The 14,583-nt window shown below is 41.7% G+C and overlaps 1 protein-coding gene across 3 annotated transcripts; it reads right to left on the bottom strand.

The window, feature by feature from the left end:
• Positions 1 to 164: 164 nt before the first annotated feature.
• On the bottom strand, positions 165 to 13,637 carry patz1 (POZ/BTB and AT hook containing zinc finger 1). Of its 3 annotated transcripts, XM_063473802.1 has the most exons (6): positions 12,158 to 13,637; positions 10,963 to 11,026; positions 10,689 to 10,860; positions 7,809 to 7,967; positions 4,433 to 4,645; positions 165 to 4,036 (listed from the first exon to the last, which is right to left on the bottom strand). In XM_063473802.1, the coding sequence occupies exons 1-6, from the start codon at positions 13,402 to 13,404 to the stop codon at positions 3,558 to 3,560; spliced, it is 2,334 nt and encodes a 777-aa protein (XP_063329872.1). In that variant the 5' UTR covers positions 13,405 to 13,637; the 3' UTR covers positions 165 to 3,557. The 3 variants fall into 3 exon arrangements, with proteins under 3 accessions (XP_063329872.1, XP_063329870.1, XP_063329871.1); XM_063473800.1 differs by lacking the exon at positions 7,809 to 7,967; XM_063473801.1 differs by lacking the exons at positions 4,433 to 4,645; positions 7,809 to 7,967.
• Positions 13,638 to 14,583: the final 946 nt, after the last annotated feature.

Raw genomic sequence — 14,583 nt, 5'->3', positions numbered from 1 at the left:
AAGGGCCAGACTGCTTCAAACTGATAGGAAGGCAACAGTAACTCAAACATCTGCTCATTACAAACAATGATCTCCAGAAAAGCATCTCTAAATGCACACGAAAAACTGTAAGGAACTGGACTACAGCTGCAAAAGACCAAGTATGAGTAATAACAAGACAACAGTTGGGGGGCTTAAGTTGCAATTTATTTGATGCTCACCTCTGTACCAAGACAAGAGATGAGACTCAATAACAGAGTACAAAAACAAATATCTATAGAAAAGTAAGCTTATATTGAAATATGTCCAAAGACGTTATAACAAAACATGTAGCTCACATGTTTTAAGAGCAATCGTGTACGATGATAAAATACCAAGTGAACATATTTTACATTTGTGTTTTTATACAAAAGTGTCAATGCAAGTCACTCTGTACAATAATTAACCTATAGAAAAGAGGACCTTTTTTTTTTTTTTAATCCACTGCTGTGCACAATCAGTATTTGGAAGGCACTTCGCAACAGACAAAAAGCACAAAGCAAAAACACTCAGGCTGAAATAATACGTCATGTTTTACACTGGAGTACCAACATAAATGAAACAAATTATACATCCCTGTGGGGGAGGAAAAATCAAACCAACTACAAAAAAAGAAAGGTTGAATTACATCCTTACAGCATTTTACACTTGTCTTGAAATAATAATTATGACAACACAACCCTTATTACCTTTCAAAGAGTAAATACTAGTGCAGAGTGGATCAAAAAAGGAAAATCAAAAAAGGTCAGCTGGCAGCCTGAGCGCTACCGGAGCAGAGTTATAGTACAGTGAGCAGTGAAACGACTACTGCCACCAACCAGTGATCGACATTCAGTCCCCACCTCGGCTCGCATGCCAGAACATGCAGTTTACCCTTCAAATGGCCATAACTTAACATCCCTCCACAAAACAGACAAGAAAAAAACAAACAAAACCAACGAAAAAAAAAAAAAATCTTTTTATGTACAGGACCACCACTTACAAACACTGATCATATTGGTTGGTTCTTTTATATATCTATATATATATATTTATATATATTTATAGAGGTGTATATGGAAGGTATATACACTTGTTACAATCACAATATAACTATAAATAATAAGGGAATGTACTGAATTTAACAGACTCAATTACCCACAAATAATAATTAAGCAGAAAGCAGGAAACAGATCAAACAGAAAGTCACACACAATTATACACTCTGTTTTTGTTAACAGAGAAACACACACACAGTTTGCTGCTGGACCCAGCCTGATTTGCATCGTGATACACTTTTTAAAGCACAAAAACAAAACACCAACCAATGAAAAACGAGGTCCACATGACACTAAATCATTAAATTTAGAGCATTAAAAAGAGCAGATCCCTTTTCACAAATGTTTCAGTGCCATCTGTCGGTGTTTTCTGATTCACCACCACTACAACAAATAGGGATGAAAGAACATCGTGATTGTGAAAAACTGGGATTTGTGTTTGTCGGTAATTTAATCAATAAAGTGAATTACATCTGCAGATACATGGGTTACTTTTTATATAAATTCAAAGCACGGGCTGGTTTTAGCTTCAAAACACCAATTCTTCAGGTCTTTAACAGTCAGCCACACTGAAGATGTTGCGGTGTGCTTCAAGACACTGTAAAAGGACTTTTTTTCCCTACCTTATAAGCACACATGAAAAGAAACAGCAGTGTTCAGAGGAATGTCTGTGAATAAACACTGTGAGACACCCAGACAGGTACTCTGTGACCATTACGGCAAGCGCAGCACGCGGCGGCAACAACACAGCAATAGCAATCTAAGAGGAGGGAGAAGAGGAACAGGACACGAAACAATGACACATTAAAGAAAGCCAAATATGTTCTGCTGACTCACAGGTTGGTGGATCACATTGCAAATCTTTCCTCAAACCCTCTTGATGTCTGTTGCACAACACACACATAACAAACACGCATCTATATTTAATATAATTTAGAGTGAAAATAATCAAACTGAGCAAATCACAAGATTTTTGTTTTCACACAATGAAAGGGGGGGAAAAAAAAAAGAACTACACAAAATCAAGGGCATTAATAAGTTAATAAAATATAATCTACATTTCTCAAAATATATACCGAAAATATACCTGACCTTGGTCCCTGTTTCATTTACACAACTGATTTAACACCTAAAAAACAAGACTGGGAAACGCTGTCCATGTAGCAGGAAAACAAAGCTCAATGCTAACAAGGCTCATGACGATTCAAGACAGATTTTGCATCCAAATATGTTAAAAAGAAAAAGAAAAAAAAAATCTCATTGGAAAAGCATTCACGTACACTGAAGGTCACAACAATAAATGGCTTCCCTCTCCTTAAATGAACATTTCACAAATAATTCAACCCAACACATAACAAAGGGCTTTTAAGTACTTCCTAACACCTACCAGTCCTACTCACTGGCATAAGAACTGACACTTGACACACTGGAAGCAAAAAAAGAAAAAGAAACAGCATGAAATGCACATCAAGCCTGTTATTAATATTTCTTCTTTAGCATTTAACAGATAAAAAAGCCCTGCCAGCAAACTTTAAGCCAAATTAGATCTCTTTACTTAAGAAAAAAAAAAGTCTTCTCTGAAAGGTAGTAAATAAGGTAATAAATACAGAATTTAGCCCTCTTGTTGCTCTGAGGTAAAGACATCTGTTTAAAGACTTCAGGGGAGCGTAAGGATATAAAGCATTAAAAATTCACTGTGATGGCCATGGGTCTATTAACCAAGTACACCAGAGTAGGTGAAGTGAGCAAAAGGACAAAGATTACTTTACGTTTTAACGATGCAGTACAGAATTCATCTCAGAAATGGTGATTTAACTGTGATTGGTAAATCACACATAAAAGCTGAAAGCCCTTTTCAGACATCCGCTCCTTTGACTGAATGTCTTGGTCACTTTTCTTTAACAATTACCAAACTCATTAGGTCAGACCTACGAGCATTTATCCATCATGAATTCCACAAGAGAGACCTTGCTTCTAATAAGAAGTGTGGTTAATTAGTTAATTAGTCAATAACAGCAATACTTAATGCCACAAGCACAAAAATCTACTTACGGGAAACAGTGGCCTGAGTCTTTACACCAAATGGCTCTCTGTCATAGGAACATTAATGTTAAAGTGACCCATGTCTGAATTGTCTGATTGCCATCACTTTAACAAACTGATAAATATAATCAGGGTCTGAAAAGGGCTTTAAAGAAAACAGAACTTCGACACATCCCTAGCAGTTAAAGGAAATAAAGCCTTCATGTAATTTCTTTATAAAGCAAAATGCAAAATGCCAGACACATACATAATCTGGAAAAGTAGAAAAGGTAGGAATTATATGGCAGTCTTTCACAAAAATATTGGATACACATTGAGCAACATGACAAAAAAGAAGAAAAGAAAAGTAGTCTTGAGGCAAAGATATTCCCAAATACAGAGTATCTTCTGTGGGCAACCCAGCTTTGTCCTAAGAAAAAGTGGCTTTCCTGCAACTTGTAAAGCCTCAAGCAAAAAAGGTCACTTTCCTCCAAAGTCAATTCCACTTTGACCCACCTCAGCGTCCACCAGTGAAGAGGCAAAAGCTGATTGAACTATCTGAAAGCCAAAGGACTCGAGCAGAGACATGTTTTGTTGAGGGGAGAAGGGAGAGGTCAGGGAAGGGGCTATATCACTCAAGCTGGACCCCGAAACGCCCTGGACCTTCTGGGCTTTGTGAACTCTGTGCTGGTGCTTGTTGAGGTAGGACTTGGTGCGGAAAGCCTGACCACAGATCCCGCAGATAAATTTCTTCTCAGGGTCTGTCTTGGCTTTAGATGCCTCAGGAGAGACCAAAGCCCCCGCAGAGGCACCATTGCAGGGCAAAGAGGGCATCTCGAGTTCTGGTCCGTCGGTTTTGTGTGGAGATTTAAGCTCTTCGCTGTTGGACAAATCCCCGAATGAAGGATCTGATTCTTCCGATTCCAGGTGAGGACATTTACCAGCGTTTTCCTGCCCGTCTGAGGTAGATACAGCATGGACATGAAGAGGGAGGTGAGGCAAAAGAGGGGGGGGGGGGAACAAATGGGAGAAAAGGAGAGGCATGAATTAGGCTTTAGGCTTTCTCAAAAAACATCTTTAATCCATTTGTTGGCTGGCACCTGAAAAGAAATAAAATGTAAACTTCGGGGGTCACATGAGAAAGCACCAAGCACGGGCAGAACCAGTTACGATGACTGAAAGACATCAATAATTAAATACAGTTCTTTCCAAAATGTGGCTACAGCATTTAACTACACAGTCATCTAGCTCAGTCCATTTGCCCAGTGTCCACTGAGAATTCTGCTGTGCTCATCCAACCAATAGGCCATGCTAGCACCATGCCCCCACCCACCCTCCTGCTGGACTGTACTGACCTGTGACAGGCCCATGGACGGGGAAGCCAGGCACCCCGCCAGAGCGACACTCCCAGAAATATGGAGCCCCACCTGGCTTCCCCATGAGCAGCTCAGGCTGCAAGCAGAGGGTTGAATGGCCAGGCTGGGGAAGAACTGGGTGTCCAGAGAGCCCATGAAAGCGCCCCTCTGCCTCAGACGAGGTGAGAAGCAGCTGGCGACTGGCGCACAGGTCTACACAGCACCCAGCCAGGGAGAAAGGAAGGGGGAGGGACAGATATAACAGGCCGGTGGAAACCATATGGACAAAAATACCTTTACTTCATCACTAGTATTAATGCTGTTTGTACACAGTATACTAGACATGTATAGTACTGCAAATGAGCCCATGCTGAGTGAGTCCCTTCACTAAAGCTGTCAGTGATGAATGAATTAACCTTTTCCTCGGCTCACAGTCAACAAACAATAAATCCCTGGCTGCCTGACTACTTTAATCAAACTGTGCCATTTCATTATAATCCTTGCTGAAACTTGATTTGTTAAACACAGGTGCAATTAAAAAACTACACGGGATCCTTCGATTGCACATGCTGGCTCACTAAAACAGCTAAAGAACGGAGCCAGCAATTAATGTCATCAGATGCACCTGCGAATCCAGCTGTATCTTGTCACAATGCCCCCCCCCCCCCAGGAAGAGAAGTGTAACGTTCACACGTCTCACTAGTCCTGTGACACGAAGTGAAGGTTACAGGTAAAAGAACAAAAAAGAAGTAGGAAAAAAAAAAAGGGGGTGTGTGCTTGTCAGTGGTGTCCGTAAATGTCTGTATAACCAGGGGTGCACATAAGTGGTCCGCAGGTGCGCATTCGCTGTCAAAATAAAAGATGCACACCAGATAAGAAGTTGCAACGCGCCTTTGCGTACATAAAATTTTCTGGAGGAGGACAAACATTTGTTTAGAACTCTTAAAGATGTCGAAGAAGCAAGCTCCTTTAACCAATTACTTTGGTGTTCCTCCACCTCCAAAGAAATGTCAGAAGGAGTCCGAACCGCAAAAGAAGCGCGTATTCTCGGAAAAGTGGCTGCAGGAGGTGAGCTGGCTTCAAACAAATGATGAACGCACAGAGATGTGGTGCAGAATATGCCGTGAAAATCCCACTCTAGCGGACAAAAACAGTGCCTTTTATAAGTACACGAATGCGCGTTGCAACTTCTTATCTGGTGCGCGATGCGGCTTTTATTTTGACAGCGAATGCACACCTGTGGACCACTTATGTGCACCCCTGTGTATAACTGTATTTCCCTGTATTTAAGTTTTACAGCCTTTTCTGCTGATGAAAACCTCCCGCATTCATTCTATACTAAATTTGTGAAGAACTAGAGAAACTGAAAAGTTCATGTCTTCCTACTCTGTATTATCGAAATTTCTAGGGGTTTTTTGTTTAAAACAAACAAAACCAAACCAGAAAACCTTGTTTATAAATAAAGGACAGTCTGGGCAAATACCTAACAGAACTTGTTCTTTAATTTTACACATTTAGCAAGTAGAAAAACTGAGACCTACAGTCAAAACTGCACTTCTCCATATTACATGTTAATATCTAATTGCTTAAATGTTTAAATGTCTTTACACCGACAGAAAGGAGAGTTTTGCTGGTCCAGTACACTTAAAGATCAAATTGGCTGTATGAGGCCCATGAGGTAAAACAAGTTTAACTTATCTGGTATAAACATGCTTTTTTTTGTGTCATTTCGACAGAAGCTCACTTTCCTTTATAAGGTTTAGACGTTTAAAAAGAAAGAAAGAAAGAAGACCAGCTATCTCCCAAACTAGATCCTGACCAGTATTATCAGTTAATATTGTCCAATCACAGATATATAATCAATAACGGTGGACAACTTTTCATATATATATATATATATATATATATATATATATATATATATATATATATATATATATATATATATATATATATATATATATATATATATATATATATATATATATATATATATATATATATATATATATATATATATATATATATAGAAAGCTTATTTTAATGAAATATAGTACATATAGTGCTGCAAGTTTGTGACATATATTGCTGGAAAAAAATTAAATTCTGGAAGTAAGAACATCATTTTCCCTTTTTAGTATCAGAGCTTAATATATAGTGTAGTAATAGTGCTTTCTAATAGCTCTTTGGTATGCATTTTCTGAAAGATGGTTTGAAGTTGCTATTATAATTGTGACTGCTGCACTTAATTTTACAAATGCCACATATAATTTCAAAGCATCCTGCAGTGGTTCTTGGGATTCTCATGCTTAATTTGCACCTGTGACAGGTAAAAGGTGTGAATTTTAGAACCCTATTGATGTTTCCACTGACATATTATGTGTAGTTGTTAATGTAATCCATTATTTTAAAAGCCCAAGTCATTAAATTGTAAATCAACAGAAGACAACATTTTCTTTGATATTACATTTAACCACTTGTGGGTTCGGCTCACAGTTTCTCCAACAGAAATGGCACAACTACGAAAATTTCAATGAATCCAGGGCAAATGGAGCACACGTTAGGACGATCATGCAACACTGTGCATAGCCCAACAACAGTTGATGGACCAGCCAAGCAGATACAGACACTGTTAACCATACGGCCATGGCCATGCTGGACAGACACACGTGTACAAATAAAAGAAATATGAATTAGTATGCGACCTGCTAACATGGTTGAGAGTAAAAAAAAAAAAAAAAAAGGTCAGCTTAAGAATTACAAAAAAAAAAAAAAAAAAGGATAGATCTTCAGTTATTCCAAGTGGCAACAGGAATATGTAGGCAGTTTTCAAAACAAAACAGGGTTTAAAAGAATAGTTGTACGTACACATCACATTAGAAATAAAGCCTAAAGTTTGAGATGAGTCCAGGATGTTAAAAGATAAATTAGTTCTCCAACTACCAAACAGATTTAACACTCTAAGGTGTGACAATAGTTTCCCGCAGCCCTACCACTCCGACCTTTGGCATGAGTCACGAAGCTGGCCAGAGCTCACTGGCATTTCCAGCTTTTTATGTAACACTGAAACTGACCGCATGCCTAATTAACCTGGATATCATTTAAAAAAAGAAAAAAAAAAAGAAATTGGTGCCACAGAATAATTACAGCAACTGTCGTCACAGAGACGTGCAATACTTGACAAATGAAGGTGCAATAGTAAATGTTTCAGCGAAAAGCTTGGAAGCAGGAGCTGATGTATGCGTGTGTTAACATATACAGAGATGCAGCAGCATGTTTCTCCCCCCCCCCCCAAAGAAAATAAATAAATAAACGGCCGCAGAACAAATGAAAGCCAGAAACATGAAAGTTTGGGATGGGGCGGGCGGCTGCTTGCCTTCCACTGAGCACTGGCGTCCCATGTGGTAAGGGTTGCCGTTGTGCATCTGCAGTTCCCCCCTTGGCTCAGGGAAGGTGTGCATTGTGGCAGAGGGGGGCAGTGGAGAACCATGGTGTGTCTTTATATGCACCTTAAGGTAGGATGCGGTGGAGAAACCTGGGACCAAAGGAACAAAGAAGAAGGAAGTTGCTTGACACACTGACATCCCCGCCTGTGAGAGAGGTGTCCTGAAACAAAGGTGTGCTGTTCGAGTTTGCTTCCACTCCATGATTCATTTCTGGATGTGTGGTGAACTGAGAATAGTACTGCTCCACAATGTCAAACAACAGAGCTTCAAACTGTTTTTTTGTATTGTCTGGACTTGTAAAAATAAAGACAACATAATAATACTACAGTAAAACTAAGCCCCTGGGAGGAGAAAGGGCTTTTCCCATGGATCACAGTTATTACAGATGGAATGACTCCTTTAAAAACACACTGAAATCAGTCTAAATATAATTAGATTTCTCCAATAAATTTTCAACAGTACTGAAGACACACGTCAGAACAGTAAATAATCAGGTCAGCCAGAGGAGTCCAACCTGCATGATCACTACGGGCCTGTTAGAGACTCTACTGAGTCCCACTCTCTGTAAAGGCCTAAAGATGCAAAAACCAGACACATGAAGAAACCTTCAACATGTATGACTGAGACTGTAAGCACCATATGAAATTCAATGTTCAGACATGCAACTGCAAAAAACTAAAATCTGAACCCTCAGCAATTTCCAGGATACCTGAAATGATTATTAAGACAGTCGTGACTTTGGTAGATCATTATAGCAACTTTTGCTGAACACCTGATCAGGAGAAGGTTATGTTCAGAGTTTTAATTTAAAATCGACTGCAAGAGTAATTATTTTGTCATTTCTTTTATTTAAACAAATGTGCTCCAAGTGTGACACACGCACACCATCTGCTGAAGAACTGTGTTTCATACATGCAACATGTTGAGCTGCACATGACTAATAACACTAAAGGAAGCCGTGAAGTTACAGCATCCCAAACTGTATGCGTCACCATTATTGCAGGACTTTGCATGCATTCAGTTGGAGATGTCGAAAATGTGAAAACATGCCTTTTATGTTTGGTCCCCAACCAGCTGCCAAGTCAGTTTTACCATACTGGAACCGCAGCTAATAAAACAGACTGACCAGTTCACTAATTTAGTCACAGGCTCTTAATCACCAGGAATAATCGAATGATAAAATCCACTTTGTTTTGATCTGGCCACATCTCACATCAGGCTGTGAAAAAGTATGAGGCATGAATGCACAGAGTAGTGGGGCGATCGTGGCGATCGTGGCTGTGGGGCGATCGTGGCTCAAAAGTTGGGAGCTCGCCTTGAAATCGGAAGGTTGCTGGTTCGAGCCCCAGCTTGGACAGTCTCGGTCGTTGTGTCCTTGGGCAAGACACTTCACCCGTTGCCTACTGGTGGTGGTCAGAGGGCCCGGTGGCGCCAGTGTCCGGCAGCCTCGCCTCTGTCAGTGCGCCCCAGGGTGGCTGTGGCTACAATGTAGCTTGCCATCACCAGTGTGTGAATGTGTGTGAGAATGGGTGAATGACTGGATATGTAAAGCACTTTGGGGTCCTTAGGGACTAGTAAAGCGCTATATAAATACAGGCCATTTACCATTTACCACAGTCTTTAATATTTAAGTGTGTCGAGTTTAGTTTCACACCAGTTCTGCGCTGCTGTCGCATTAGAAATGAACTGCATCGCTGAGAGCGCACGGACCGCTTAAATAAGATCAAACAGATCACACATTTTTTGGCAGCATTGCCAAATTCCCTCATTTGCAGCAGAGTGGACTTCCAAACTTTTTTATATTCTTTATCACCCATTTATCTGACAGTGTCTTCGACTGATATGAAATAACGCATCAAACACCCTCTTATACGAGCACTCAGCCTGGAGCAGAAAGTTGATCAGCACTGGTCTGAACACCCCCCCCCCCCTCTCCCCCTCCCCAAAAGTCTGAGATCAGGTTTTAGGTTTTTCAGTCTAGCTAATGATAAGAAAAACTCGCTTACTTAACTCGAATTACAGTACACACCTCTGGGCTGTGAGTGATTACTGAAGCCTCGCCAATATAGGATTTTTAGGACAGACAGAGATATTTGGCGATTTAAAAATCTGATATTCCAATATGCTGGCTGATATTCCTTCTTTTTTTAGACAAACGGATTTTGCCCAACAGTTATAGTTGCTGCTGTTGTTATCAGGGAACATTCAGAGTAATGGAGGAACAACTGATGGATGTTTTTCCCCACTTGTCTTCTTAGTTCCATTTATTCACCTTTATTAATGCTGATACTGGCTGATAATATTGGACCACCAATAAATTGGTCAGGCTTGTTTGTAAATCAGACTGATCTGTCTATGACTGTGATTCAGATGAAGATCACAGCAGATATTATGGATAATCAACAGAGAAAAATTTGAGATGTAATTTTACATCCATGTAGTGAAGTTAATCTTCACAAACAGATTCACTGCCAGATTATGTTATTCAATTTCAACCCACAAGCTACAAGAGCAACCAACTAAAAAAAACTAAAAAAAACCCAACTAAACTCTATCTTATATAATCAAAATCTTACTTTAAAATATCACAAGATCACAAGGCAGTACGCCAACCATAACTCTAGACTCCTGTCTTATTTTTTCCTAAAAGCACATTTACCAAATTTCCAAATAATATCAAATAACATCAGTCTGTATATTGTGAACATCCAGGATGTCAGCACCCTCTGGATATTGATCAAGATAGGGGGTAGAGAGGTTTCAGATTTCGAAACTGAGTACAATGCTGTTTTGTTTTTTGAAGGAATTACCTTTGTTGCAAATGCCACAGTAGTTATGAGTTCCTTCACTGTGTTTCTTGAGATGGTCTGTCATGTAGGCAGCTCGCAGGAACTTGCCGCAAACTTTGCAGGGGATTTTGTCCTCGTGGCATGCAAGGTGAGAGCGGAGACGATCTCTTGTGGCAAAAGAGGCATTACAAATCTGAAAGACAGAAATCACTCAGCTAATGCCTCTCACAGTAGAAAAAAAAGAAATTCATTAGATGTGGCTATTCACTAAGTAAGACAGACATATTGATCCTACCTGGCACTTGTGGGGTCTCTCTGTTGTGTGTACTTGTTTGATATGTCCATTCAGGTGGTCTGGTCTGAAAGAAAACAGTGCAAATTAAAGTCTGTGCATCATGAACTGATATGCCTGATATCAGAACTCCCTGTTAACCTGTGTGGAACTCTGTATATTAGTATTATATTACTTTCTCACTTGCATGAGAATCAATCATGAGAAGGAAGCTACTCAAATTAATTACATTCATTCATTCAGGTCTCAGAGAGCTGTCCTCCCACAGTGTGCAAGCTGTAAGCAAGGTACAGGTGAGCTGTATGACATTAATATAATAAAGGAGTCCTTAAGAGGCTCCTTTGTTTTAAAAACAAAATAATCAAATCAAGGCTGAAGGTAAAGTAGCCTTTTCCTCAACAGAGGGTTTACTAATAACATTAACAGTGTCACTGTTCTATTGAAGGGCTCTAGGAAGCCAGACTGGTGACCCTGTATGCTCACCATCCTGAAGCCAAAGTAGCTTAAGAGAAAACATAAAAGTATGTCTTCACAAAGGCGGCCAGTAAGAACTCTTCAGTCATACCTGTGCTGAGACACACAAGATTTCTGGAAAATTTGTGGAGAAAAAAAAACCTGCTGCTTTCTTCATCATGTCAGAAACATTAACCTCCAAAGCAGTAGGTGGAGGCAGTGAGCTAAAACCCAACCTTCAACTGGTTTGTGTATCTGAAAACAAAACATAGTGGTGATACTTTAACGATTACTTACACTGGTTATCCTGAATTTGACAGCTGTGGCAGGACTCATAGTGGGAGGTAAAGTAGTGAAAATGTTATATGAAAGGTGCATGCATGGCTGCACGGCAGTAGTTAGAAACCATGGACAAGATCCTTTATCCGAGCTGTTGGAATGATTGTGGCGTCTGTGCAGCTCTAAAGCTGCTTTGACTGTTAAATATAGAAGCACTCACTTGATATCGTCACATAATGGACTAAATTACATGTGCTGATTCACACATGTACCTTTAATTAAATTAAGGAACAACAAAGCACACTTCTGTCTGGGATGATCTGGAAATTTAGGGCATTAAGACCCAGTAACAGCACTGTGTGTGGTTTTTGTTTTGTTTTTTACAACTCCCAACAGATTCTGACCAATTATTATTATTATTATTATCATTATCATCATCATTATTTATACATCTCATTCAACTCACCTTGAAAACCCTTTACCGCAGCTTTGGCACACATAGGGTTTGCCAACTGAGCCGTCGTGGGAGCGCACATGGTACGACATCCTGTCCTTGCGTTTGAACCGGAGCCCGCACACATGGCAGGCGTATGGCTTCTCCCCGGAGTGGGAGAGCTTGTGTCGGTTCAGGTGGTACACGTCGCGGAAAACTTTCCCGCAAATGTCACAGCCGACGTGCCGCCTGGTCCTCTCTCTCTTGCGGCCGTTGTCCAAGGCGAGGCCTCCGTGTAACTGCACGCCGTTTTCCAGCAGCCCGGGCTGAGCTAGAAGAGAAATCCCGGCCGGGGCTGACAGGCTGTCGCTGAGGTTGTTTACGGCCCCGCTGGAGGCTCCGTGCTGCGCTTCGTGGTTCTTCAAGCGGGAAGCCTCGGTGAAAGCTTTGCCACAGGTCCCACAGGGAAACAGTCCGTTGTCTTTCTGGGGGCTGTTGTTAAAGTGAACAGCCTCCACGGCTCCGCCAGCTTTCTTTGGTCTCCCCCTGCACCGTTTCGACCCCGGGGAGCCAGCGTCGTGAGGAAACGCGTTCCCCGTTATTTCCGCGGATGGGGAGACTGGCAGTCCATCGACGGGCTCCAACATCGGCACCGACGACTCGCCGCCGTCCTCCAGAATCGCGGCGGCGGCGTCTTCACCTCCGTCCACATGCATCTGCATGCTGTTAGCAAAGCTCTGACCGTTCACCAGCATTCCCGTTCCGTTTACTAGACCCTGGTGAGCCACCGGGAAACCGAGCTCCGTGGCCCCCGTGGCCTGGAACAGACTGGCATCTCCTCCCCGAGAGGTCGGGACGAGGATTTGTACGTTGGACTGTTTGATAACCTCCTGACATATCTCAATAACCGAGCGCATCAAAAGAAACTTGGCAGCTGTCATCAACTCCGGGAAACACTCCAGTCGGACCACGATCCTAGACGTGTACGCGAAGTCCAGGATGTCTTTAAAAACTTTCGGGCTGATCGTATGCATCTCCAGCTCCTTGGCGTCGCCGTCGCCCTCAGTCTGACGGCTGAAGACCGACTCGAAGTACTCGCTGCAGGCGGCTAACACTGCTTTATGGGCAGGAAAGCTTTCCTCGCCGACGCGCAGGATCACATCGCAGAACCTGCCTCCATCTTTCCTCTGAATGTTGAGGTTGTGTAGCATCTCCGCACTGTGCTTGCTCACCTGGTAGGTGTACGAAGAAGTCCAAGACGGCTCTGCTACTTTCTCCATGCCGAATTCATCCAATAACAATGGTTGTTGGCGACAAAGGTCGGAGAAATGGCAGATTATGCGTGAGGATTTCGATCAACCGAAAGCAGCTAGCTACAAAATCCAAAACCAGCCGCCCCTCCCGTCGTTTTAGCATCTAACGTTAAAGGCTAGCAGTAGCAGCAGCAGGGAAAAATGGCAGCCCCCCAGCTTCCTGTGAACTTTGACCCTGCTTTCTTCAGGGTGGGGGTCGCTCGTTTTGTAATAATAAAAAATATATATCGATATCAGTGCTTTGACAGTGAATGTGTATTTTTTTATTTTTCTCTGGTGGTATCGGCGCTCTCTTAGAGCAGCAGTACTCCGGCACTGCAGGGGTCTTTCATTTCTTCATGCCTTATGTTTGCACGCAGGTCTCTTCCTGCCTGCTGTCTGTAAAAACCCCTCCCCCAACCAGCCAACCACAACCCCCCCTCCCTCCTTCCGTCACTCTTTATGAGCGCTGTCTGTGAGCCTATTCAAAACACATGCAGAGCACAATGCTGCACCAGTCACTTCAGGTAAGGGTCGAGCTGCACAAGGCAATACAACTGTTCTCATTAAATATACATCTCCACTTACCAGTTTTACAAGGGGGGGGGCTTCAGTTATTATTATTCCTCAAGTGGAAAATCACAAAATTACTGAGGTTGTCCACTCATCTGCTGACACCGAACACTGCAGGCTTCATATGTTTAGGTTTTCCCAGCTTGTTTATGGAAGCAGAACCCAATCTGCATTTGATTTTGGAGTTAGAGCCAAAGCTCTGATAAAACTGATGACACAAAGGAAGATCTTGAACCTCTTACCTCTACCATGAAGGAATTTGACATTTTAGAATTGATTTCATGCCATTCCCCTCTGAAATGACAATTCTATTTACCACAACTCACTGGGCGACTTCAATAGTTACACTTTGCTAGAACCAGATTGGACCCCTTTTACTTGCAGAATAGCCATAATTCTTCATAACAGACTCAACAAGGTGCAGGAAACAAAGATTTTGGGTCATCATGCACCACGTAGTTGCTGCAGATGGACATCCATGATGTTGGAGCTGGTGACTGGAGTCCATTAGAGTAACATGGCAGTGATTCTGGTGTAAAGTTTGAGAATGAGCTTTGTGTATATCATCCTGCTGGAAGCGGCCATCAGAGCACT

Source organism: Pelmatolapia mariae, linkage group LG5 (assembly GCF_036321145.2).
Source record: "Pelmatolapia mariae isolate MD_Pm_ZW linkage group LG5, Pm_UMD_F_2, whole genome shotgun sequence".
Taxonomy (NCBI): domain Eukaryota; kingdom Metazoa; phylum Chordata; class Actinopteri; order Cichliformes; family Cichlidae; genus Pelmatolapia; species Pelmatolapia mariae.
This window is presented reverse-complemented; position numbering and strand designations above follow the sequence as displayed.

What these genes read in the sequence shown, in the direction of transcription:
- patz1 (XM_063473802.1), bottom strand. Translation starts at nt 13,404, where the DNA reads ATGGAGAAAGTAGCAGAGCCGTCTTGGACTTCTTCGTACACCTACCAG. An exon ending in TGCGGTAAAGGGTTTTCAAG is followed by an intron (nt 11,027 to 12,157) that starts GTGAGTTGAATG and finishes GTTTTCTTTCAG; the next exon opens with ACCAGACCACCTGAATGGAC. An exon ending in CGTCCATGGGCCTGTCACAG is followed by an intron (nt 4,037 to 4,432) that starts GTCAGTACAGTC and finishes TATCTACCTCAG; the next exon opens with ACGGGCAGGAAAACGCTGGT.